This window comes from Bufo bufo, chromosome 10, assembly GCF_905171765.1.
Source record: "Bufo bufo chromosome 10, aBufBuf1.1, whole genome shotgun sequence".
In the NCBI taxonomy this organism is placed as follows: Eukaryota; Metazoa; Chordata; class Amphibia; order Anura; family Bufonidae; genus Bufo; species Bufo bufo.
This window is the reverse complement of record NC_053398.1, coordinates 86,201,167-86,228,360: the sequence shown is the minus strand read 5'-3', so window position 1 is coordinate 86,228,360 and position 27,194 is coordinate 86,201,167. Positions and strand designations below refer to the sequence as shown.

At 42.3% G+C, this 27,194-nt stretch overlaps 1 protein-coding gene across 2 annotated transcripts in view; it reads left to right on the top strand.

The window, feature by feature from the left end:
* NRXN2 (neurexin 2) overlaps positions 1-27,194 on the top strand; it is a 586,635-nt gene that overhangs the window by 359,278 nt on the left and 200,163 nt on the right. For both annotated transcript variants that reach the window (XM_040409373.1, XM_040409374.1), the window contains one exon: positions 8,644-8,825. In XM_040409373.1, the coding sequence (XP_040265307.1) occupies positions 8,644-8,825 (182 nt within the window). The remainder of the gene's footprint in view (positions 1-8,643; positions 8,826-27,194) is intronic.

The window sequence follows — 27,194 nt, the reverse complement described above, 5'->3', positions numbered from 1 at the left end:
GCTTAGATTTGTTTGTTGTCACTTAGCAGGAATCAATACTGTTAGCAAAGTGTAGACCCCATCCTTGTGAGCTACTCCTTCTCTGTAAACCCCTGATCCTGCCTCTCAGATTTATGTCTATGAAATATTGGTGAGCTAGGACTTTAATAATAGACCACTTTACTCGGTTAACGTTAAATGTAGACAAGAATAGGACATGCTTTAACTTTTTTGTGGGGTCACGGAACGACGGATGCGGACAGCACACGGTGTGCTGTCTGCATCTTTTGCAGTCCCATTGAAATGAATGGGTCTGCACCCGTTCCGCATAAGAATTTGGAATGATGACCAAATATCCGAGGTGCATAGATCAAAGAACCTGCCTATATACTGCACATTGTAATGGCTTTTAATGACTTCTATTTTATATTGAGCCTTTATATTTAAAGCACCATGACACTAAAAACACAAATTCTCTGCCACGAGTAATTGCCTTGTTTGAGTTATATGGAAAATTGGCAGGATTGAAAATAAACTGAAGTAAGTCTGCCTGTATCCCACTGGATCCATTAAATAACTATGTCCACGGAGCCTTACAGATTAAAAAAAGGGATGAGAGTGTTTAATACTTAGGAATTAATATATCAAGAAACCCTCAGGATTTTATAAAATTAAATATAATCCCCTTAATAAATAAAGTGAGAGTTAAGATACGGATATGGAAAAAATTGCCCCTTTCAATGGCAGGTAGAATGTGTTTACTCTCGATAATAAATTATGTATTATGGAATGCTCCGATAGAGATACCAAAAAAGGTTTTTAAGATCTTGGAGAGTTTATTTAGTGAGTTGATTTGGAGAGGGAGAAGGCCGAGGATGAGACTACAACTTTTACAGTTGGCAGAGGGAGAAGGTGGTCTTAATATACCAGATTAAAAATTATACGCCCTCGCAGGTCAACTCAAAAACTGGTAAAACCCAAGTATACAATTCTACTATAAGAGCACTGGATAGAAACATGGCTAAAAGTGGGATATGTCAAGTATTGGAAGCGGGCGTCCATTTACAAGATCAATTTAAAAGTTCCCAAACATGGAAATTAATGTATAACACATGGAAGGTAATTAAATCCCTATGGGATGATATAGAGATGCATGAAGAAACCTTGTTGTGGAACAATATGTATTTGGAAGGATTAATGACAATAGATAAAACACCATAGCAAAATTTAGGGATATATAAGTTAGGACAGATTCTGAAAAATGGGGAGTGAATGGGGTTTCAAGATCTGAAAAATAGATATGGCATACACGGCAAAGATTTCTTCTAATATATTCAATTAAGGTACGCTTTTAAATAATGTGTACGAAATAGGAAAGATATTATGACAACGGGGGAGGGGAAGAATAACTGGGATATATAATATCTTATTACAGCAAAGCAGAAGTAAATTAGGGAATAGGGTAAATTTAAATAAATGGCAGGGTAGGGTGGATCCGATGGCTTTTGAAGATTGGAGCAGAGTTTATTTTGAAATTAGAAAGATCTCCTCTAGCCTGGCCCATAGATTAACAATTTTTTTTTGTGGTGCATAGATTAGATTATTCCCCAGCCGAATTGATGAAATGGTACAAAAACAAGGTGTTTAGGTGCCAAACATGTGGAGAGGAGGGGGTAGATGATATACATCTATTATGGGAATGCCAATTTCTACAAAAATTTTGGAATGAGGCAATTAGTAAAATATGGAGTTATCATAAAATTTGAATCTAAAAAAGCCTAAGTATGTGTGTTTTGGGCGATATGAAAGCTTTGAGCAATGTTAGGTCCAAAGTAATTGCGGCTAAATTATTATTTCAAGCAAGAAGGTGCATAGTAAAACACTGGGTGAATAAAAGACCTCTGACGATAAGTATGTGGGAAAGTGTTCATTAGCTTGCTAGAAGTTATATTTAAGATCCTGGAGGAAAAAGGAAAAGTTTGATAAGCTGTGGGGAAAGCTGGGGGTATAATGAAGGGGAGTAGTAGGAGGCGGGGGGAGGTTTGAGAGCGGGGAGAGGTTATTATTATTTTTTTGGGGGGTTTATATGGTGGAAAATGTTGTTTTAGGATATCAGGGATGTGGAGGGAGGAGTGGGTTTAGTGGGGAATACACCAGGGAAGTGAAAAAGGGAAAAAATGGGATACATTTGGATTATTATATACAAACCGGATTCCAAAAAAGTTGGGACACTATACAAATAGTGAATAAAAACTGAATGCAATGATGTGGAGCTGCCAACTTCTAATATTTTATTCAGCATAGAACATAAATCACGGAACAAAAGTTTAAACTGAGAAAATGTACCATTTTAAGGGAAAAATATGTTGAATCAGAATTTCATGGTGTCAACAAATCCCCAAAAAGTTGGGACAAGGCCATTTTCACCACTGTGTGGCATCTCCCCTTCTTCTTACAACACTCAACAGACGTCTGGGGACCAAGGAGACCAGTTTCTCAAGTTTAGAAATAGGAATGCTCTCCCATTCTTGTCTAATACAGGCCTCTAACTGTTCAATCGTCTTGGGCCTTCTTTGTTGCACCTTCCTCTTTATGATGCGCCAAATGTTCGCTATAGGTGAAAGATCTGGACTGCAGACTGGCCATTTCAGTACCCGGATCCTTCTCCTACGCAGCCATGATGTTCTGATTGATGCAGAATGTAGTCTGGCATTATCTTGTTGAAAAATGCAGGGTCTTCCCTGAAAGAGATGACGTCTGGATGGGAGCATATGTTGTTCTAGAACCTGAATATATTTTTCTGCATTGACGGTGCCTTTCCAGACATGCAAGCTGCCCATGCCACACGCACTCATGCAACCCCATACCATCAGAGATGCAGGCTTCTGAACTGAGCGTTGATAACAACTTGGGTTGTCCTTGTCCTCTTTGGTCCGGATGACATGGCGTCCCAGATTTCCAAAAAGAACTTTGAATCGTGACTCGTCTGACCACAGAACAGTCTTCCATTTTGCCACACTCCATTTTAAATGATCCCTGGCCCAGTGAAAATGCCTGAGCTTGTGGATCTTGCTTAGAAATGGCTTCTTCTTTGCACTGTAGAGTTTCAGCTGGCAACGGCGGATGGCACGGTGGATTGTGTTCACTGACAATGGTTTCTGGAAGTATTCCTGAGCCCATTCTGTGATTTCCTTTACAGTAGCATTCCTGTTTGTGGTGCAGTGTCATTTAAGGGCCCGGAGATCACGGGCATCCAGTATGGTTTTACGGCCTTGACCCTTACGCACATTGTTCCAGATTCTCTGAATTTTCGGATGATGTTATGCACAGTTGATGATGATAGATGCAAAGTCTTTGCAATTTTTCGCTGGGTAACACCTTTCTGATATTGCTCCACTATCTTTCTGCGCAACATCGTGGGAATTGGTCATCCTCTACCCATCTTGGCTTCTGAGAGACACTGCCACTCTGAGAAGCTCTTTTTATACCCAATCATGTTGCCAATTGACCTAATTAGTGTTAATTGGTCTTCCAGCTCTTCGTTATGCTCAAATTTACTTTTTCCAGCCTCTTATTGCTACTTGTCCCAACTTTTTTAGGATTTGTTGACACCGTGAAATTTTGAATCAACATATTTTTCCTTTAAAATGATACATTTACTCGGATTAAACGTTTGATCTGTCATCTACGTTCTATTACAAATAAAATATTGACATTTGCCATCTCCACATCATTGCATTCAGTTTTTATTCACAATTTGTTTAGTGTCCCAACTTTTTTGGAATCCGGTTTGTAATATGTCAAATTGTGTATTGTTAATGTATATGTTTAATAAAGATAATTTTTAATGAAACACAAAAGCAGTAAAAACATGTATAAGACATAAATATTCATATATTAAAATGTTCCTTAGGCCTCTTGCACACGAACGTTCTTTTTTTTTCGTTTACGTTCCCTTTTTTGCATTCCGTATACGGACCGTATATGGAACTATTCATTTCAATGGATCTGCAAAAAAAATGGAAGGTGCTCTGTATGCCTTCTGTTTCTGTATTTCAGTTTTTCTGTTCCGTTCAAAGATAGAACATGTTCATAGCGGACAAGGATAGTACTGCTCTATCAGGGGCCAGCTGTTCCTTTCCGCAAAAAACGGAATGCACACGGATGTCATCCGTATTTTTTTTGGATCCGTTTTTTGCCAACGAAAAATACTAAAAAAGCTATACGGTCTTGTGCAAGAGGCCTTATTTTGATACCAGAAATTCATGTCAGGAGAAAGAGAAGTCACTGTAGAGTTCATAATAAGATTTGCTGCAAACTGAATGTTTGTCAAATGATAGGGCCATGATGCTTTATTTCCTGATTTAGTCACTGCTGGTGGTTGCTAAGACTCCCATTTTAGTAGGATTAAGGATTTAGACGAATTAAGCAAATAGAATGTCACAAAGTCCTGTATCAGTGTATAGATGCACAGCAAGCATATTCAGGAAAAGTGGTAGTTGTAGCTTACAAGACGTTGCAGGAGGAATAAAACTGAGCCATGATTCTACTAAAATTGTGATTGCCTGGCAAAACACATCGAGGATTATCATGCTGCACCTCCACCAAAACAGGAGAGTTGACCCCATAGCAAATGAAAATGGGAGACTTTCCTGGTGCCTGTCCATGTCACCATACTAATCATGCTTGGTGCTTGTGAATCGTCTAGTTCTACTTTGAAGATATGAATGTCGCTGTGGAGAATTATGGGGCTACATAATGTGGGGCCCCTTATTTCATCAGCAGCTGTCTTGTCTATTTCTACAGTATATACACCTTTGACCCCTTGTCTAGACATGGTTCCTCAACACATCTTAATAAACACACCACATAGCTTAAAGGTGTTTTCTGGCTGAAATATTACTGGAATTATCTTTCTAGGACCACAGTGCAGTGTTGTAATATATACAAAATTATATGTATTTCCTATGTAGGACACTAGCCAAGATATTTGCTTGCCTATAAAAACAGGAACAGCATGAACCCCTAGTAAAGACTCACTCTTTGTCATCGTTGTGTCATGACCTAATTTGTTAGAATTTATTGAGGCCATCTCATGAAATCTTGATTGAGGAAACACAGGTTTCTCTCCTGTTATGACTCATGTGTGCTCCTTATAATTGTTCCAGTGATTCAGCTTTTAAGATCAACCTTTGTTAAAAAAAAATAATAATAATTTGAAGCAGGAAGATAACCATGTATTGTTATGTCATTTTTAAGGCATTTATGTTGAGTGGGTAATAGTAATATGTTCATACTGGAGCAGCATGCATTTGTGAAGTTTACAGAAGGGCAATGTGGTTCTCAGCTTCAGACAAAAGTGAGAAAAGACTGATACGTTTACTTAAGAAATAAAAGCGCTTATACAGTGATCAATGGTTCAATGCCTTCCTACAGTATGCACCTCTGTAGCATTAACTGCTTTTCTTTAAGGCACCTCCTCTGTAAGTCAGAATGTCATTATCCAAATGGGTGTGATTATCCAAGTGACTTCAAGGGGTGTGGTGATGTGTGGAGTACTCTACTTGTGGGTAGGTGTAAAGGTGAGAAGAGTCTTATAGGCCATGCAATGTTCCTCTGGGAAAAAGGCATGAGAAACGCCCGACACCCAGCTAAGTCAGATTTCTGTGCTTTGCAGTGCTGAGAGGAATTACCCTGAAATAGATGTTTGACGAGGTACTGGCTTAGCTATAATCCTAAATGATGTCACAAGCCCTTTTAAAATGGTTGAACATTGACCTATAGGATAGCTGCCTTCTAACTGATGTCACCAAAGGCACAACCTTCTTTTTTTTAACCACTTCCCATCTGGGCCCTTTGCCCCCTTCCTGACCAGGCCAAATTTTGCAAAACGGACATATCTCACTTTATGTGGTAATAACTTTGGAACGCCTTTATTTATCCAAGTCATTCAGAGATTGTTTTCTCGTGACACATTGTACTTCATGATAGTCATAAATTTGAGTCAAAATATTTCACCTTTATTTATGAAAAAATCCCAAATTTACCCAAAAATTTTAAAAAAATCGCAATTTTCTAAATTTCAATTTCTCTGCTTTTAAAACAGAAAGTGATACCTCATAAAATATTTATTATTTAACATTCCCCATATGTCTACTTTATGTTGGCATCATTTTGGAAATGTCATTTTATTTTTTTAGGACGTTAGAAGGCTTAGAAGTTTAGAAGCAATTCTTCAAATTTTTAAGAAAATTGCCAAAACCCACTTTATAAGGACCAGTTCAGGTCTGAAGTCACTTTGTGGGGCCTACATAGTGGATACCCCCATAAATGACCCCATTGTAGAAACTACACCCCTCAAGGTATTCAAAACCGATTTTACAAACTTTGTTAACCCTTTAGGCGTTCCACAAGAATTAAAGGAAAATGGAGATCAAATTTTTAAATTTCACTTTTTTGGCAGATTTTCCATTTTAATCAATTTTTTTCTCTAACACATCGATGGTTAACAGCCAAACAAAACTCAATATTTATTACCCAGATTCTGCGGTTTACAGAAACACCCCACATGTGGTCGTAAACTGCTGTATGGGCACACGGCAGGGCGCAGAAGGAAAGGAACTCCACATGGTTTTTAGATGCCATGTCCCATTTGAAGCCCCCTGATGCACCCTTACAGTAGAAACTCCCAAGAAGTGACCCCATTTTGGAAACTAGGGGATAAGGTGCCAGTTTTATTAGTACTATTTTTGGGTACATATGATTTTTTGATCATTCAATATAACACTTTATGGGGCAAGGTGACCAAAAAATTGGTTGTTTTAGCACAGTTTCTATTTATTTATTTTTACAGCGTTCACCTTAGGGGTTCAGTCAAGTGACATTTTTATAGAGCAGATTGTTACGGACGTGGCGATACCTAATATGTATACTTTTTCTCATTTATTAAAGTTTTACACAATAATAGCATTTTTGAAACCAAAAAATTATGTTTTAATGTGTCCATGTTCTGAGAGCTATAGTTTTTTTATTTTTTGAGAGATTTTCTTATGTAGGGGCTCATTTTTTGCGGGATGAGGTGACGGTTTTATTGGTACCATTTTGTGGGACATACGCGTTTTTGATCACTTGGTGTTGCACCTTTTGTGATGCAACGTGACAAAAATTGCTTGTTTTGACACAGTTTTTTTTTTTTTTTTTTTTTTTTTTACGGTGTTCACCCGAGGGGTTAGGTCATGTGATATTTTTATAGAGCTGGTTTTTACGGACGCGGCAATACTAAATATGTCTATTTTACTTTATTTTTTCTATTTTAATTTTTTTTTTTTTATTCCTAACTTGGGAACTTTTTTTTTTTTTACATGTGAAACTTTATTTTATTTTATTTTTTCAACCCTTTATTTTTTTTATTTTTTTTTACACTTTTCGTCCCCCATAAGGTCATACAAGACCTCTGGGGGACATTTGCTTCACTTTTTCTTTTTTTTTTCACAGTTGATTTCTCCTGTAACTGGGGCTGAGATAGTAGCCCCAGTTACAGGACAAATGCACCCCTAGAGAGGCTGTACAGCAGCAATCCAGCGCTGTACAGCCTCACAGCAGGGTTGATCGAGGTCTCTGAGAGACCTCACACAGCCCCTGCACTCTCCGGTCACGGCGGTCACATGACCGCCGGGCCGGAACAGGAAGCGCACAGCGCTTCCTTCTCTGCAGACACAGCGCTCGGTGAGCGCTGTGTCTGCAGCGATCTAGAAGGCAGGGACACCTGGGCACTGTCCCTGCCTTGTCTTAGGGTTGCCCTGCTGTCACTGACAGCGGGCAACCCGATCAGCAGCTGCACGATTAGCGTGCAGCTGCTATTTCTGACAGGACGTTTTAAAACGTGCTGTCAGAAATAGACGTCCACCCATAGGACGTTTATATCCTATGGGCGGACGTGAGGCGGTTAAGAAATAACATATTTTTGCTGCACACATGAACATTTGCTAACTTGGCCATTTTCACAAGTGAAAGTATGCCATGCCCAGGGACGCATGGCCAACTAGAATAAATAATAAATTCAATTTTTTTGGGATTGGTGATAGGTCATCTTTAAACATTGGGGGAAATAAGAAATCCTTAAATTGCTAACACTGATATCTTAATGTGAAATGTAAGACTGGTGTTATACCATCCGAATTAATACAGTTCAGTGCCTAGGATATGTATATAGTGTTGCCATCATGGTTGTCAAATTATAGATAGCATATACAGTATGGTCTATAATTTGGTGGAGTCACATATAGTTTCTGGAGGGGGTAACAAGTTATATGTTGCTCCTAAGCCTGAGGTTATACCCTTGCCATAGTCAATTTTCCTTACCTGGTTTTTAGCAATGTTTTTATTTTTTTGTTATGTATCTTTTGGTATTTTACTTTTCTCCCAGTTACAAATGTTGTACTTTTATTATAGTCATCCTTTTCTCTAAGATCATATAGGTGAATTTAGGGCATTACATAATTGCAGAACATTGTGAAAGCATTTATGTGTCTTGCTTTATGAATGTATTACCTGAGAACTGCATAGTGTATTCTTTTCTGAATGTATTGATAACTAATGCACTTATTTGTCTTCTATTAGCTCAGTAATGGATGCACTCTCATCTTCTATCCTCTTCTCTTTTAGCTGGTACCACATATATATTTGGTAAAGGGGGAGCGCTCATTACATACACCTGGCCGCCAAATGATCGACCTAGTACAAGAGCTGACAGACTTGCAGTTGGCTTCACCACACAGCAGAAGGATGCAGTTTTACTTCGAGTGGACAGTGCTTCTGGTTTGGGAGACTACTTGCAGCTTCACATAGTAAGAAAATTGCATTTCTTTTTATTCTGATACTGCTAGTGCTTTTACAATTTATCAGTTTAAAACCATTTTGAAAACCATGAAATATTTTCTTTTCACTTAACACATACTTGCTACCTTGTGTTGGTCTGTCACATAAAATCCCAATAAAATACATTTAACTTTGTGGGTGTAATGTGAAAAAATATGGAAAAGTTCAAGAGGTATGAATACTTTTTCAGGCCTTGTAAAAGAGAATTCCAGGGATTTGTATTCAGCTCCCTGTACTCCGTTACCCCTTAATGAAATCCAGCGTGATCAATTGCCTTCAGAAGTCATCTAATTAGTAAACAGAGTCCATCTGCGTGAAATGTATTCTCACACTCACATGGACTGTGAGAGGTTGCAGTGAAAGTATTGTTAATCCAGTAGCTATCATGTGGAATTTTAGGGTCTGATTGGGACATATTCTGAAACCCCTGCCTTGGGCACCAAAAAACTTGTTCAGTCACTAGCCCCATAAACATGCAGCTTGGATTGGTTGAGTATTGGTTGAGTATGTATTGTTTTTTTCTCAGAAACATATTCACTAATAAAATCACCAACGTAATCACAAAAGATAGTGCAGTAGTGCACGAGTTGGTACCGCCCTCCAGTTCAGTTACAAAATACCAAGGATAGAGTATGTGCCAATTTAATTCTAAAGGTGCCTATATAATTAGGAGAAGAACAAGGATCTTCACCCCTGAAGAAGGAAAATATGACCATTTTCCGAAACACATTGATCCTTTGGAGATTCTGTAGCTCAAGGGACATCATTTTGTGCTCTGTATGGAGCGCAAGCTTTGAGGAGGAGAAGCGTGCTTCTGGCTGAGGCGTGCTTTAAGCATTATCCAGAATTGCATGTGACATTGCCAGGGCCATGGATTTTTATTTTTATTTTATTTGTTTGCCTATACAAGAGGACACCGCATATATAGGACCTCTTCTTCATTTCCGGTGCAACCAATCCTGGTAGGTGCCTAATTGGCTTGTTTATGTGGGAAATATTTTGTATTATGAAGTACTGTACATATACCTGTGGTTACTACACAAAGTAGTACAGGGAACAACGGTCGGGCATGCTAGTTGGATTCTGGACTTTGATAGCGCAGTCCCTATACAAACCTTATCACTCTCAGATCATGAACATTTATTTAATATGTAGGATGGCTTAACAATCAAAATGAGTCAATGCAAGCAGTATCTGTAATAAAAGAAGTGAAGAGTTGTTAACAAATTAAAAAGGAAAATACATTTGTGAACTTATTAGAAACAAATGGTATGAGACTGGCACTCAATTATGTGGGTCATATAGATTGTGGCAATTTATTACAGCAATTAATCACACTTAAAAAGGGTATACAATAAAATACAATCCCATATTAAAATAATAATAAAATCAAAAATGGTGTAAAATGGATCTGCAGGGTAAAAACACACTAGAAACACTCGGTCAAGGTATATGCTGTATATCCTTCAATTAATTGAGGTTATGCGTATAGTTCATAATAACTGAAAAAGTTCCGGGTCCGGCACTGTTTTTTGAAAAGACAGTTACTTCCTTAGTAATCACAATATTCTCTCAGAAGTATTCCCTTATTTGAGGGCAATAAAAACAGTAATAGAGTCCGAAAGACGGGACCTTGGTATTCCGGTATATATTAGCATAAACTGTGCGTGGTGAGTAAGGCGTAGATTAATCTCTTACCCTTGATGTATCGGGAACGCCGCTTGGGAATGACTTGTCTCAAGTCTCCACTCACCACCTTGTACCGGCGTCTTCTTTTCCCGTTTGGCGTCCTCGTCCGAGACTTCCGAGTCACGTGGTATATGTCTCGCGGGACTTTGCCTGTTTGGTCCGGTATTGCTTACGAATATTTATTCGCCGATTCTTGTGAAGCGCTTCATGGATCAAGTGGTCATCGGTCCTCTGCAGTTAGTCCAGATCTCTCTTTGTAGGGGTGAACTTACGCCAAACGCGTTTCGGGGACCTCTCTCCCCTTCCTCAGTGTCTCAACCCCCATTACAATGTCACTTCCTTTTATAGTTCACTTTGAGTTGTCGAAAACCTGGGCCGGAATCGGATTTTCGACTATCTGTCGCAACCATGCGTTATTGGTGCGGTTTTTCATATGTTAATGCGGTTTTTGCATATTATCTCCATCTAGTTGCGATTAAGTCATGTAGTAAAGGAGACATCTCTGTGGTATTGCTTTCTTAAGATATACTTTAAAATCAATACATATATATCAATGCAGATACTTAAAAGATAATTACTATAATATCAATAGGCCTACTTATGTTGGCCATATACAATTAAAATCCACATTCTATTTCATAAACCTGTGGAATAATATAAAAACCAATAGCTAAAAATATGTAGGAATATAAAATACCAGAAGGGGCTATAAGATACAAATTATTCAATATATTTGGTTATTGGTGGAGATTGAGCCCCCCATGTCACAGCCAATGGGACAAACATATTGTGTTATTAAATCTGTATTGTTTCTGGTTTCTCTATTTTCAAACTTTTTTTTATTGTAAATACTATTACATTTGTGAACTTCTCTAGCTTAGGCAGGGTACTGGCTCTTCTTAAAGAGACCAGCCCTGTATGGAGACTTACTGTAAGTGATCCATAATATGAAGACTTATTGGCAATGCTCCATGGAAAAACAATATGCAAAGAGGAAAAGAACCATCTCACTAGCACCACCTTATGGAGGTGGTTCCCAATCATTCAGTCTATCTCTATTGTTTTGTGCATGATGCTGAGGCCAGTACACCTCTCTTCACTGAGCATGTAAAGGTGGAGGCAGCTTGTGGTGACATACCCAGCCAGCAGGGGTACTGGTCAGAATGGCTCCCCTGAAGAGCAGCTCTACCCCCATAACTCCTTATAGGTCATTTGAATATAGTACGCAAAGTGCTTTTTCTGTGTTATGCAGAACACATATGAAGACATCATTGTCAACCTGTTTCCATCTTTAATAGCAGTTGGGATGGGGGGGATGGGGAAATGACAGGTTGTCTTTAAAGGGTTTCTGTCACCCCGCAAAACTCATTTTTTTTTTTTGGATAGTTAGATTCCTCATAGTGCGATATAGCAGAATATAATGCTCTTACTTACTTTCATGCGGCCGATTCTTTATAAAACGAACTTTTATAATATGTAAATGAGGGCTCTACCAGCAAGTAGGGCGTCTACTTGCTGGTAGCTGCTGCAGAAATCCGCCCCCTCGCCGTGTTGATTGACAGGGCCAGCCGTGATCTCCTCCTCCGGCCGGCCCTGTCAGTAATTCAAAAATCGCGCGCCTCGCGTCATTCGGCGTAGGCGCTCTGAGATGAGGAGGCTCGTATCCTCAGCACTCCCTCAGTGCGCCTGCGCCGATGACATCACCGAAAGAGAAGAAGTCATCGGCGCAGGCGCACTGAGGGAGTGCTGAGGAGACGAGCCTCCTCATCTCAGAGCGCCTGCGCCGAATGACGCGAGGCGGGCGATTTTTGAATTACTGACAGGGCCGGCCGGAGGAGGAGATCACGGCTGGCCCTGTCAATCAACACGGCGAGGGGGCGGATTTCTGCAGCAGCTACCAGCAAGTAGACGCCGTACTTGCTGGTAGAGCCCTCATTTACATATTATAAAAGTTCGTTTTATAAAGAATCGGCCGCATGAAAGTAAGTAAGAGCATTATATTCTCCTATATCGCACTATGAGGAATCTAACTATCCAAAAAAAAAAATATGAGTTTTGCGGGGTGACAGAAACCCTTTAAGTAAATGCAAGGGGGGTGTCCAAGCAAAACTCCATGCCTGTCAGGCAGTAATGAAGGAATGATGATTATATTACCACAGAGTAGTCTAGCTGTGATGACTAACCTGCAGCACTGCAGCTGTGCTAAAACTAAGACTTCCAAGATGCACACTTGCTTGGCTGTTCTTAGAACTTTATAGAAATGAATGGAGAATTCTGGGAGTTGTAGTCATAGCCTGGCTGATGTTCATTTATGCAGTTTGAGTAAAACTACTGTACCTATATTATTAAAATACATAGGGGCACATTTATTAAAGGGTTTCTACCACCAGAAATTCTGTTATGTTTACCATCGCATCATTGACGAAATCCCGCGCCTGCGCCGTTCACTTCTGTCTTCGGCGCAGGTGCAGCGAGTGAATGATGCGATCCTGGTGCCGGATTCCTCACTGCGCCTGCGCCGACTACGTCACAGTGAGGAAGCCGGCTTCAGGAGAGCAATCTTCACTCACTGCACCGAAGACAGAAGTGAACGGCGCAGGCGGTGGACCGTGGCATCAATCAAGAGGAGCGGGGTGGGCAGAACAGGGGACCTGGGCGGGATAAAGCGTGAGTGGACGGAGCCTCTAGGTGCTTATTCTATGCCCACATAGCACCTAGAGGCTCATTAGCATATAATAAAAGTGCTTTTTTTACAAAAACGGCTGCAGGGACTAATGTTAGAAACATACTGTTATGTAGTGCTGACATTAGCGCATCGCTATATCAGTCAGCTACATAACAATATTTCTGGTGGTAGAAACCCTTTAAGGCATAGAAAATGGTGAATGACATGGGCCTGCCCACGTCATGCCCACAATTTTAGAACTGGGGTGAGTGGGGCGAAGCTGCAGATTGCGCCGCCATCTACGCCTGAATTACACCTAATTTAGGTGTAGGTCAGCTAAGTAAATGACCCCCATAATGTGCAAGAATTTATCAAACTATTTAGCCCTATAAGAGGAGTTTTATCTTTATCGAATCAGCGTGGTTTTATTTTTAAAAAATCATACATTTGTGTCCTAAATTGTGGGAGAGACTGAGCATGTGTAAGGTTCAGGTACAGAATTTAATCATCCTGATTACTTCAATCCGTAATGAATCACCCCCTAAGTGTTTATGTAAATGTTGCAACCATTGACTTATTAACATGAAATACAGTAATATGTAATAAGCAGTTGGGATAAAGGTATGAATCACTGTATAAATAATTTTTTAACTATCTTTTTATGATTTTTATAATAATGAAAATTAATTTTACTTTCGCCATGTAGATGGCAAATTACCTTCCAGTATTAGCAATGAAAAAGTAGTTTGATAATTTGTACATTTTCTAGCACTACAAAAAAGTGTCCTGTCTTTCTGAAAAGTACACAAAATATGGATCAAGTAAAGGTGTAGATGTGAACAGATGTCAGTAGTTGTGAAGATGTAAAGTTTACATTGCCACTGCCAGAAAAAAGATCATTCTGCTTATAATTTGGCGTAATAGCTTGAATGCACCTAGTGCTTTACATCCACCAAAAACTTTCATTTTGTTGACAATTATTTAAATAGATAGAATGTGTCTTCAGATAGATGTAACAACGTAGAAATCTGTAACTGTAGAATTGTTTCACTTAAAGCAGCTTCATCCAAAGTGCAGTCACTAATGATATATGATGCTGTTGTTTGCATATGCAGGCTGCACTGTAAAAAAGCAATAGGAGACAGCAGTGTACCTACCATACAGACAGACCGTGTGACTTCTATTGCTGGGAGGCGGCTGGTGGGTAGATTCACTGAATGTTTCCATCAGCCACGACTAAGAGCATCTCAGTGCATATACAGTTGCAAGAAAAAGCATGTGAACCCTTTGGAATAATATGGATTTCTGCACAAATTGGGCATAAAATGTGATCTGATCTTCATCTAAGTCACAACAATAGACAATCACAGTCTGCTTCAACTAATAACACACAAATAATTAAATGTTACCTTGTTTTTATTGAACATACCATGTAAACATTCACAGTGCAGGTGGAAAAAGTATGTGAACCCCTAGACTAATGAAATCTCCAAGAGCTAATTGGAGTGAGGTGTCAGCCAACTGAAGTCCAATCAATGAGATGAGATTGGAGGTGTTGGTTACAGCTGCCCTGCCCTATAAAAAACACACATCAGTACTGGGTTTGCTTTTCACATGAAGCATTGCCTGATGTGAATGTTGCCTCGCACAAAAGAGCTCTCAGAAGACCTACGATTAAGAATTGTTGACTTGGATAAAGCTGGAAAGGGTTATAAAAGTATCTCCAAAAGCCTTGCTGTTCATCAGTCCACGGTAAGACAAATTGTCTATAAATGGAGAAAGTTCAGCACTGCTGCTACTCTCCCTAGGAGTGGCTGTCCTGTAAAGATGACTGCAAGAGCACAGCGCAGACTGCTCAATGAGGTGAAGAAGAATCCTAGAGTGTCAGCTAAAGACTTACAAAAGTCTCTGGCATATGCTAACATCCCTGTTAGCGAATCTACAATACGTAAAACACTAAACAAGAATGGATTTCATGGGAGGATACCACAGAGGAAGCCACTGCTGTCAAAAAAAACATTGCTGCACGTTTACAGTTTGCACAAGAGCACTTAACATATAGGCTGTTAATTTGGGAGAAAAATGTTGATAATATTTAACAATTCAATGTATTTTGTTAAGACATATCACATTTTCTTGTGAGCAGCATTGAGCTTGAGTGAACTTTTAATCTTGTTGTCAATGGTACAGGAGGAAATACCGAAGTCAGGTTGCAGCACTAAGGCTACTTTCACACTAGCATTTTTGCTGGATCCGGCAGGGTCCACCAAAAACGCTTCCGTTAATGATAATACAACCATCTGCATCTGTTGTGAATGTGTCACGGATGGTGTTGCAGAAAACTGGAAGTTATAAATAAACATCCGACTGACTTGATCCCAAACTAAGAAACATATGGGTGAGCCCTATAAAACCCCTAGAGCTCTCCCTGACTGCTTTGCTTATGAAAAGATCTTTATGATAGATAATTGCATGCCCTCGTACCTTGACTGAGTGACACCTGAAAACCCTATAATAGTGAGGGGACACAACCACCGGCTCCCTGCACTTAATACAGAGGGAGTCAGGGTCACCTAGAATTAAGCCAGCACGGAAACACAAATAAAGGAAAAGACTTATCTGAGGAACCAGCAGTTGCAGCCTCTTGCAGTGAACACAATCCAGGAAGTAGTATAAACCGCAAAGTGAGGCAGTATGGGAGGGAATATAAAGGGAGGCAATCAGTGTAAATAGATGACAGCTGGGAGAAGGAAAAGAGATGACAAAGTGAAACCAAAACAAAGAACATCATGCAAGAGGTACAGAAGAAAGTCTGCCACAGCTTCTCAGAGAGCTGGCGGTGACTGAATGGATCCGGTTGTATTATCTTTACCATAGCCAAGACTGATCCATCATGAACTCCATTGAAAGTGAATGGAGGACGGATCCGTTTTCTATTGTGGCAGATTGTGGCAGAGAAAACGGATCTGTCCCCATTGACTTGGGGATCCGTCTTGCTCCCCATCCCAGGACGGAAAGCAAACTACAACATGTTGCGGTTTGCTCTCTGGTATGAGAACACAACTAAACGGAACAGAATGCATTTTGGAGCATTCCGTTCTGTTCAGTTCAGTTTTGTCTCCATTGACAATAATTGGGGACAAAACGGAAGAGTTTTTTTTTTTCGGTATTGAGCCCCTATGCCTGATCTTAATACCGGAAAACTAAAACGCTAGAGTGATAGTAGCCTAAGTCATCATACTTTTTTCCAGACAGACAGATTAGAGAAATGGAACAACACTACATGTATGCATTCTGAAGCATGGATATGGTATTTATGTCTAGTAAGCTCTTGTTTAGCAGTGATATCTTCCATTTAACATCTTCAGGACCTTGGACGAGACTGCTCTCCTAACTTGCAGGTACTTCAGGCACTAGGACCAGCAATCTCTTCCTGCAGTTAATCTGTCACTGTGAGTAAACACACAGGATCAGGATAGTGATAACAGCTGTTACAGACAGCTGATTGGTCACAACACCTATGACAGAGAAAGTCATAGCTGTCCCCATCTGATGATCGTTGTGATTGGTCAGTCAATCCAGACTGACCAATCACAGCTAAAGGCGCCTATTTTCACTCCGATCTCCTCAGATTTGTCATTACTGTGACTGCTGAGGAGATCGAGAGTGTGTGCATATGCTCAGCAGTACACTCCTAATTGCTGAGGAGATCGCTGCTGCAGCTTGACATTCCCCCTCAACTCCTTCCCCCTTGCAGTGCTAAGGACATCAAAGATGCTGGTAATACTCCGTCTCCAGTACCGAGGAGATCTGAGCTGCTTGTAAGTCTCCATCTCCAGTGCTGAGGAGATCGGAAACTGCTTGTAATTCTCTGTCTCCACTGCTGAGGAGATTGGAGCTGCTTGTAATTCTCCGTCTCCAGTACTGTGGAGATCGGAGCTGCTTGTAATTCTCTGTCTCCACTGCTGAGGAGATCGTAGCTGCTTGTAATTCTCCATCTCCAGTACTGTGGAGATCGGAGCTGCTTGTAATTCTCTGTCTCCAGTACTGAGGAGATCGTAGCTGCTTGTAATACTCCGTCTCCAGTACTGTGGAGATCGGAGCTGCTTGTAATTCTCTGTCTCCAGTACTGAGGAGATCGGAGCTGCTTGTAATACTCCGTCTCCAGTGCTGAGGAGATCGGAGCTGCTTGTAATTCTCCGTCTCCATTACTGAGGAGATCGGAGCTGCTTGTAATACTCCGTCTCCAGTGCTTAGGAGATCAGAGCTGCTTGTAATTCTCTGTCTCCAGTACTGTGGAGATCGGAGCTGCTTGTAATTCTCCGTCTCTACTGCTAAGGAGATCGGAGCTGCTTGTAATACTCCGTCTCCAGTACTGAGGAGATCGGAGCTGCTTGTAATACTCCGTCTCCAGTACTGTGGAGATCAGAGGTGCTTGTAATTCTCCGTCTCCAGTACTGTGGAGATCGGAGCTGCTTGTAATACTCCGTCTCCAGTACTGAGGAGATCGGAGCTGCTTGTAATTCTCCATCTCCAGTGCTGAGGAAATCGGAGCTGCTTGTAATTCTCTGTCTCTACTGCTGAGGAGATCGGAGCTGCTTGTAATACTCCGTCTCCAGTACTGAGGAGATTGGAGCTGCTTGTAATACTCCGTCTCCAGTACTGAGGAGATCGGAGCTGCTTGTAATACTCCGTCTCCAGTACTGTGCAGATCGGAGCTGCTTGTAATTCTCCGTCTCCAGTACTGTGGAGATCGGAGCTGCTTGTAATTCTCTGTCTCCACTGCTGAGGAGATCGGAGCTGCTTGTAATTCTCCGTCTCCAGTACTGTGGAGATCGGAGCTGCTTGTAATTCTCTGTCTCCAGTACTGAGGATATCGGAGCTGCTTGTAATACTCCGTCTCCAGTGCTGAGGAGATCGGAGCTGCTTGTAACTCTCCGTCTCCAGTACTGAGGAGATCGGAGCTGCTTGTAATACTCCGTCTCCAGTGCTTAGGAGATCAGAGCTGCTTGTAATTCTCTGTCTCCAGTACTGTGGAGATCGGAGCTGCTTGTAATACTCCGTCTCCAGTACTGTGGAGATCGGAGCTGCTTGTAATTCTCCGTCTCCAGTACTGTGGAGATCGGAGCTGCTTGTAATACTCCGTCTCCAGTACTGTGGAGATCGGAGCTGCTTGTAATACTCCGTCTCCAGTACTGTGGAGATCGGAGCTGCTTGTAATACTCCGTCTCCAGTACTGAGGAGATCGGAGCTGCTTGTAATTCTCCATCTCCAGTGCTGAGGAGATCGGAGCTGCTTGTAATTCTCTGTCTCTACTGCTAAGGAGATCGGAGCTGCTTGTAATACTCCGTCTCCAGTACTGAGGAGATCGGAGCTGCTTGTAATACTCCTTCTCCAGTACTGTGGAGATCGGAGCTGCTTGTAATTCTCCGTCTCCAGTACTGTGGAGATCGGAGCTGCTTGTAATTCTCCATCTCCAGTGCTGAGGAGATCGGAGCTGCTTGTAATTCTCCATCTCCAGTGCTGAGGAGATCGGAGCTGCTTGTAATTCTCTGTCTCTACTGCTAAGGAGATCGGAGCTGCTTGTAATACTCCGTCTCCAGTACTGAGGAGATCGGAGCTGCTTGTAATACTCCGTCTCCAGTACTGTGGAGATCAGAGGTGCTTGTAATTCTCCGTCTCCAGTACTGTGGAGATCGGAGCTGCTTGTAATACTCCGTCTCCAGTACTGAGGAGATCGGAGCTGCTTGTAATTCTCCATCTCCAGTGCTGAGGAGATTGGAGCTGCTTGTAATTCTCTGTCTCTACTGCTAAGGAGATCGGAGCTGCTTGTAATACTCCGTCTCCAGTACTGAGGAGATCGGAGCTGCTTGTAATACTCCTTCTCCAGTACTGTGGAGATCGGAGCTGCTTGTAATTCTCTGTCTCCAGTACTGTGGAGATCGGAGCTGCTTGTAATACTCCGTCTCCAGCACTGAGGAGATCGGAGCTGCTTGTAATACTCCATCTCCAGTACTAAGGAGATCGGAGCTGCTTGTAATACTCCATCTCCAGTACTGTGGAGATCGAAGCTGCTTGTAATTCTCCGTCTCCAGTACTGTGGAGATCGGAGCTGCTTGTAATACTCCGTCTCCAGTACTGAGGAGATCGGAGCTGCTTGTAATTCTCCATCTCCAGTGCTGAGGAAATCGGAGCTGCTTGTAATTCTCTGTCTCTACTGCTGAGGAGATCGGAGCTGCTTGTAATACTCCGTCTCCAGTACTGAGGAGATTGGAGCTGCTTGTAATACTCCGTCTCCAGTACTGAGGAGATCGGAGCTGCTTGTAATACTCCGTCTCCAGTACTGTGGAGATCGGAGCTGCTTGTAATTCTCCGTCTCCAGTACTGTGGAGATCGGAGCTGCTTGTAATTCTCTGTCTCCACTGCTGAGGAGATCGGAGCTGCTTGTAATTCTCCGTCTCCAGTACTGTGGAGATCGGAGCTGCTTGTAATTCTCTGTCTCCAGTACTGAGGAGATCGGAGCTGCTTGTAATACTCCGTCTCCAGTGCTGAGGAGATCGGAGCTGCTTGTATTTCTCCGACTCCAGTACTGAGGAGATCGGAGCTGCTTGTAATACTCCGTCTCCAGTGCTTAGGAGATCAGAGCTGCTTGTAATTCTCTGTCTCCAGTACTGTGGAGATCGGAGCTGCTTGTAATACTCCGTCTCCAGTACTGTGGAGATCGGAGCTGCTTGTAATTCTCCGTCTCCAGTACTGTGGAGATCGGAGCTGCTTGTAATACTCCGTCTCCAGTACTGTGGAGATCGGAGCTGCTTGTAATTCTCCGTCTCCAGTACTGTGGAGATCGGAGCTGCTTGTAATACTCCGTCTCCAGTACTGAGGAGATCGGAGCTGCTTGTAATTCTCCATCTCCAGTGCTGAGGAGATCGGAGCTGCTTGTAATTCTCTGTCTCTACTGCTAAGGAGATCGGAGCTGCTTGTAATACTCCGTCTCCAGTACTGAGGAGATCGGAGCTGCTTGTAATACTCCTTCTCCAGTACTGTGGAGATCGGAGCTGCTTGTAATTCTCCGTCTCCAGTACTGTGGAGATCGGAGCTGCTTGTAATACTCCGTCTCCAGTACTGAGGAGATCGGAGCTGCTTGTAATACTCCGTCTCCAGTACTAAGGAGATCGTAGCTGCTTGTAATACTCGTCTCCAGTACTGTGGAGATCGAAGCTGCTTGTAATTCTCCGTCTCCAGTACTGTGGACATCGGAGCTGCTTGTAATACTCCGTCTCCAGTACTGTGGAGATCGGAGCTGCTTGTAATACTCCGTCTCCAGTACTGAGGAGATCGGAGCTGCTTGTAATACTCCGTCTCCAGTACTGAGGAGATCGGAGCTGCTTGTAATACTCCGTCTCCAGTACTGTGGAGATCGAAGCTGCTTATAATTCTCCGTCTCCAGTACTGTGGAGATCGTAGCTGCTTGTAATACTCCATATCCACTGCTGAGGAGATCGGAGTTGCTTGTAATTCTCTGTCTCCACTGCTGAGGAGATCGGAGCTGCTTGTAATTCTCTGTCTCCAGTGCTGTGGAGATCGGAGCTGCTTGTAATACTCCGTCTCCAGTACTGAGGAGATCGGAGCTGCTTGTAATACTTTGTCTCCAGTACTGAGGAGATGGGAGCTGCTTGTAATACTCCGTCTCCAGTACTGATGAGATCGGAGCTGCTTGTAATACTCCGTCTCCAGTGCTTAGGAGATCAGAGCTGCTTGTAATACTCCGTCTCCAGTACTGTGGAGATCGAAGCTGCTTGTAATTCTCCGTCTCCAGCACTGTGGAGATCGGAGCTGCTTGTAATTCTCTGTCTCCAGCACTGTGGAGATCGGAGCTGCTTGTAATTCTCTGTCTCCAGTGCTGAGGAGATCGGAGCTGCTTGTAATTCTCCGTCTCCACTGCTGAGGAGATCAGAGCTGCTTGTAATACTTCATCTCCACTGCTGAGGAGATTGGAGCTGCTTGTAATACTCCGTCTCCAGTACTGAGGAGATCAGAGCTGCTTGTAATTCTCCGTCTCCAGTACTGAGGAGATCGAAGCTGCTTGTAATTCTCCATCTCCAGTACTGAGGAGATCGGAGCTGCTTGTAATTCTCCATCTCCAGTGCTGAGGAGATCGGAGCTGCTTGTAATTCTCTGTCTCTACTGCTAAGGAGATCGGAGCTGCTTGTAATACTCCGTCTCCAGTACTGAGGAGATCGGAGCTGCTTGTAATACTCCTTCTCCAGTACTGTGGAGATCGGAGCTGCTTGTAATTCTCCGTCTCCAGTACTGTGGAGATCGGAGCTGCTTGTAATTCTCCATCTCCAGTGCTGAGGAGATCGGAGCTGCTTGTAATTCTCCATCTCCAGTGCTGAGGAGATCGGAGCTGCTTGTAATTCTCTGTCTCTACTGCTAAGGAGATCGGAGCTGCTTGTAATACTCCGTCTCCAGTACTGAGGAGATCGGAGCTGCTTGTAATACTCCGTCTCCAGTACTGTGGAGATCAGAGGTGCTTGTAATTCTCCGTCTCCAGTACTGTGGAGATCGGAGCTGCTTGTAATACTCCGTCTCCAGTACTGAGGAGATCGGAGCTGCTTGTAATTCTCCATCTCCAGTGCTGAGGAGATTGGAGCTGCTTGTAATTCTCTGTCTCTACTGCTAAGGAGATCGGAGCTGCTTGTAATACTCCGTCTCCAGTACTGAGGAGATCGGAGCTGCTTGTAATACTCCTTCTCCAGTACTGTGGAGATCGGAGCTGCTTGTAATTCTCTGTCTCCAGTACTGTGGAGATCGGAGCTGCTTGTAATACTCCGTCTCCAGCACTGAGGAGATCGGAGCTGCTTGTAATACTCCATCTCCAGTACTAAGGAGATCGGAGCTGCTTGTAATACTCCATCTCCAGTACTGTGGAGATCGAAGCTGCTTGTAATTCTCCGTCTCCAGTACTGTGGAGATCGGAGCTGCTTGTAATACTCCATCTCCAGTACTGAGGAGATCGGAGCTGCTTGTAATTCTCCATCTCCAGTGCTGAGGAAATCGGAGCTGCTTGTAATTCTCTGTCTCTACTGCTGAGGAGATCGGAGCTGCTTGTAATACTCCGTCTCCAGTACTGAGGAGTTTGGAGCTGCTTGTAATACTCCGTCTCCAGTACTGAGGAGATCGGAGCTGCTTGTAATACTCCGTCTCCAGTACTGTGGAGATCGGAGCTGCTTGTAATTCTCCGTCTCCAGTACTGTGGAGATCGGAGCTGCTTGTAATTCTCTGTCTCCACTGCTGAGGAGATCGGAGCTGCTTGTAATTCTCCGTCTCCAGTACTGTGGAGATCGGAGCTGCTTGTAATTCTCTGTCTCCAGTACTGAGGAGATCGGAGCTGCTTGTAATACTCCGTCTCCAGTGCTGAGGAGATCGGAGCTGCTTGTATTTCTCCGACTCCAGTACTGAGGAGATCGGAGCTGCTTGTAATACTCCGTCTCCAGTGCTTAGGAGATCAAAGCTGCTTGTAATTCTCTGTCTCCAGTACTGTGGAGATCGGAGCTGCTTGTAATACTCCGTCTCCAGTACTGTGGAGATCGGAGCTGCTTGTAATTCTCCGTCTCCAGTACTGTGGAGATCGGAGCTGCTTGTAATACTCCGTCTCCAGTACTGAGGAGATCGGAGCTGCTTGTAATTCTCCATCTCCAGTGCTGAGGAGATCGGAGCTGCTTGTAATTCTCTGTCTCTACTGCTAAGGAGATCGAAGCTGCTTGTAATACTCCGTCTCCAGTACTGAGGAGATCGGAGCTGCTTGTAATACTCCTTCTCCAGTACTGTGGAGATCGGAGCTGCTTGTAATTCTCCGTCTCCAGTACTGTGGAGATCGGAGCTGCTTGTAATACTCCGTCTCCAGTACTGAGGAGATCGGAGCTGCTTGTAATACTCCGTCTCCAGTACTAAGGAGATCGTAGCTGCTTGTAATACTCCGTCTCCAGTACTGTGGAGATCGAAGCTGCTTGTAATTCTCCGTCTCCAGTACTGTGGAGATCGGAGCTGCTTGTAATACTCCGTCTCCAGTACTGTGGAGATCGGAGCTGCTTGTAATACTCCGTCTCCAGTACTGAGGAGATCGGAGCTGCTTGTAATACTCCGTCTCCAGTACTGAGGAGATCGGAGCTGCTTGTAATACTCCGTCTCCAGTACTGTGGAGATCGAAGCTGCTTATAATTCTCCGTCTCCAGTACTGTGGAGATCGTAGCTGCTTGTAATACTCCATATCCACTGCTGAGGAGATCGGAGTTGCTTGTAATTCTCTGTCTCCACTGCTGAGGAGATCGGAGCTGCTTGTAATTCTCTGTCTCCAGTGCTGTGGAGATCGGAGCTGCTTGTAATACTCCGTCTCCAGTACTGAGGAGATCGGAGCTGCTTGTAATACTTTGTCTCCAGTACTGAGGAGATCGGAGCTGCTTGTAATACTCCGTCTCCAGTACTGATGAGATCGGAGCTGCTTGTAATACTCCGTCTCCAGTGCTTAGGAGATCAGAGCTGCTTGTAATACTCCGTCTCCAGTACTGTGGAGATCGAAGCTGCTTGTAATTCTCCGTCTCCAGCACTGTGGAGATCGGAGCTGCTTGTAATTCTCTGTCTCCAGTGCTGAGGAGATCGGAGCTGCTTGTAATTCTCCGTCTCCACTGCTGAGGAGATCAGAGCTGCTTGTAATACTTCATCTCCACTGCTGAGGAGATTGGAGCTGCTTGTAATACTCCGTCTCCAGTACTGAGGAGATCAGAGCTGCTTGTAATTCTCCGTCTCCAGTACTGAGGAGATCGAAGCTGCTTGTAATTCTCCATCTCCAGTGCTGAGGAGATCGGAGCTGCTTGCCATTCTCCGTCTCCAGTGCTGAGGAGATTGGAGCTGCTTGTAATTCTGCGTCTCCAGTACTGAGGAGATCCGAGCTGTGGATTAGCCAGCCATTCCCCCTCAGCTGCAGAGTTAACCACTTCAGTCCCCCTCATACATCTCTAGCTCTTCATTAGAGCTCCCTGACATTTGGGGACCTGTGTGACAAGTGAGCTGTGCCTGCCTTTCCCCCTTAGCTGCAGTTAACCCCATCAGCTGCCTTAGTCCCCTTCAGACACCAATACCCCTTCCCTAGTGCAGAAGTATTGTAATGCATAGTGAAGGGGATCAGACCCCCAAAAGTTGAAGTCCCAGAGTGGGACAAAAGATAAAGTGAAAAAAGTTAAAAACATAAAGTTTTACAAAAAAATGTAAAAGTTTCAAGTAAAAAAAAAGCGTCCCTTTCCCAAAATAAAGTTAATAAAAATAAAAAAAATAGGGAAAAAAAGAAATGTAGACATATTAGGTATCGCCGCATCCGTATCGACCAGCTCTATAAAAATACCACATGACCTAACTTTCAGGTGGACACCGTAAAAAAAAAAAAAATCAAAACTGTGTAAAAAAATATTTTTTTGGCACCTTACATCACAAAAAGTGTAATAGCAAGCGATCAAAAAGTCATATGCACCCTAATATAGTACCAATCAAACCGTCATCTCATCCCTTAGAAAATGAGATCCTACCTAAGACAATCGCTCAAAAACTATGGGTCTCAGACTATGGAGACACTAAAACATGATTTTTTTTTTTGTTTCAAAAATGCTGTCATTGTGTAAAACTTAAATTAATTTAAAAAAGTATACGTATTACATATCACCACATCCGTAAAAACCTTCTGTATAAAAATATCACATGACCTAACCCCTCAGATGAACACCGTAAAAAAAAAGTGTGTCAAAAAAGCAATTTTTTGTCACCTTACATCACAAAAAGTGTAATACCAAGGAATAAAAAGTCATGTCCATCCTAAAATAGTACCAATCAAACCGTCATCTCATACCGAAAAAAATGATAGCCATAAAACTATGGCTTTCAGAATATGCAGACACTAAAAAATATTTTTGGTCATATTTGGTATTGTCGCATCCGCAACAGCCTGCTCTATAAAAATACTACACGATCTAACCTGTTAGATGAACATTGTAAATAACAAAAAATACAAACGGTGCCAAAACAGCTAATTTTTGGTACCTTGCCTCACAAAAAGTGTAATATAGAGCAACCAAAAATCATATGTATCCTAAAATAGTACCAACAAAACTGCCATCATATCCCGTAGTTTCCAAAATGGGGTAATTTATGGGGAGTTTCTACTCTAGGGGTTCATCAGGGGGTCTTCAAATGTGACATGGCAACTTAAAATTATCCCAGTGAAATCTGCTTTCCAAAACCATATGGCGTTCCTTTCATTCTGCGCCCAGGTGTGTGCCCGTACAGCAGTTTACGACCACATATGGGGTGTTTATGTAAACTACAGAATCAGGAAAATAAATATTGAGTTTTGTTTGGCTGTTAACACTTGCTTTGTTAGCAGAAAAAATTGATTAAAATAGAAAATCTGCCAAAAAAGTGAAATTCTGAAATTTCATCTACATTTTCCTTTAATTCTTGGGAAACACCTAAAGGGTTAACAAAGTTTGTAAAATCAGTTTTGAATACCTTGAGGGTGTAGTTTCTAAAATGGAGCAATTTTCTATTATGTAAGCCTCACAAAGTGAGGAACTGGTCCTTAAAAACTGGGTTTTGCTTAAGATTTGATTCTAAACTTCTAAGCCTTCCAACGTCCCAAAAAAAGAAAATATAATACAAAATGATCCAAACATGAAGTAGACATATGTGAAATGTAAAGTAATAAATATTTTAAGAGGTGTCACTATCTGTTTTAAAAGCAGAGAAATAGAAATTATGAAAATTGCCATTTTTGCCATATTTTTGGTAAAGTTTGAATTTTTTTCTAAATAGAAAATGAAATATTTTGACTCAAATTTACCACTGTCATGAAATATAATATGTGATGAAATATAAAATGGCTGCCAGATCGGGTTCTGTTATAGGGTTGGGGGGTGTGTCCATGTGCTGAAACGTCTCAAATGGCTGTCCTGTCCCACCTGATGGATGTGTCATGGGCCAAAGTTCGGCGCAATGCAAAAGAATATGGCGCGCACGGAAAATGCCATATGTTCGCATGTTTGGTGGATCACGAAGGTGCAAAGTTTGCCCCGAAGCGACCGCCGGGTGAACCACAAGGCCATCACTAGTAGACATTGAGGAAACTTAAGATGCTACATACTTCTGAGAGAACAAGTTAACCATGACTCAATAAAGTAACAGTCACCAAAAATCGTCAAAACAAATGAGCCAGCATCTATCGATCAGTGGCCAACTTGGCACTCGGCCGACAACCATATAATACAAAGAGATGTTACAGTAACAAGACATTTTACCCTCATTATGTCTTCAATGGAGCTGAGCTATTTGCAACATATCTAGAGGTTTGCTAGTCTCCTGGCCCCTCCTGGTCCCACGTAAACGTCAGTACGCATCTAGAGTTACTTCTTACTGCAGAAATGCAGCCAGGTACTGGACAACTCTAACCAACTATGTTATAATGAATTAAAGGGGACAGGCCAATTTAAACCTGGCTATACAGTCCCACACCAATGAAAATGCAGCACTTTCCTAAACGCTACTTTTCGACACCATTTCTCTCACCATCCCATAACATAAAGCTCTTACATTCTAGTCTTTACCCTGGCTTTACCATTGTTTACTTGAGCTGTTTTTTTCACTGTTGCTGCCGAATAGAAAAACATAGAATAGTAGCCATAGATGAAGAAACACGTACTAGATAGGCCTAGTCGTTGGGGAAGTGGAGGTTTAGCAGACATGGTCATGTAGTCACACCACCTCCTTTAGTGTCCTAATGGCGCATGTGTATATGTGTACAAGCAAAATGGACATCAGAAAAAAAGCCATATTCATGTGGACTGTTTGAGTTATATGATATTGGCAACACCGCAGAGTAGCGGTGATCCCATAGAAATGAATGGGATCACCTAGGCCCCATTCATTTCTGTGGGATCACTGC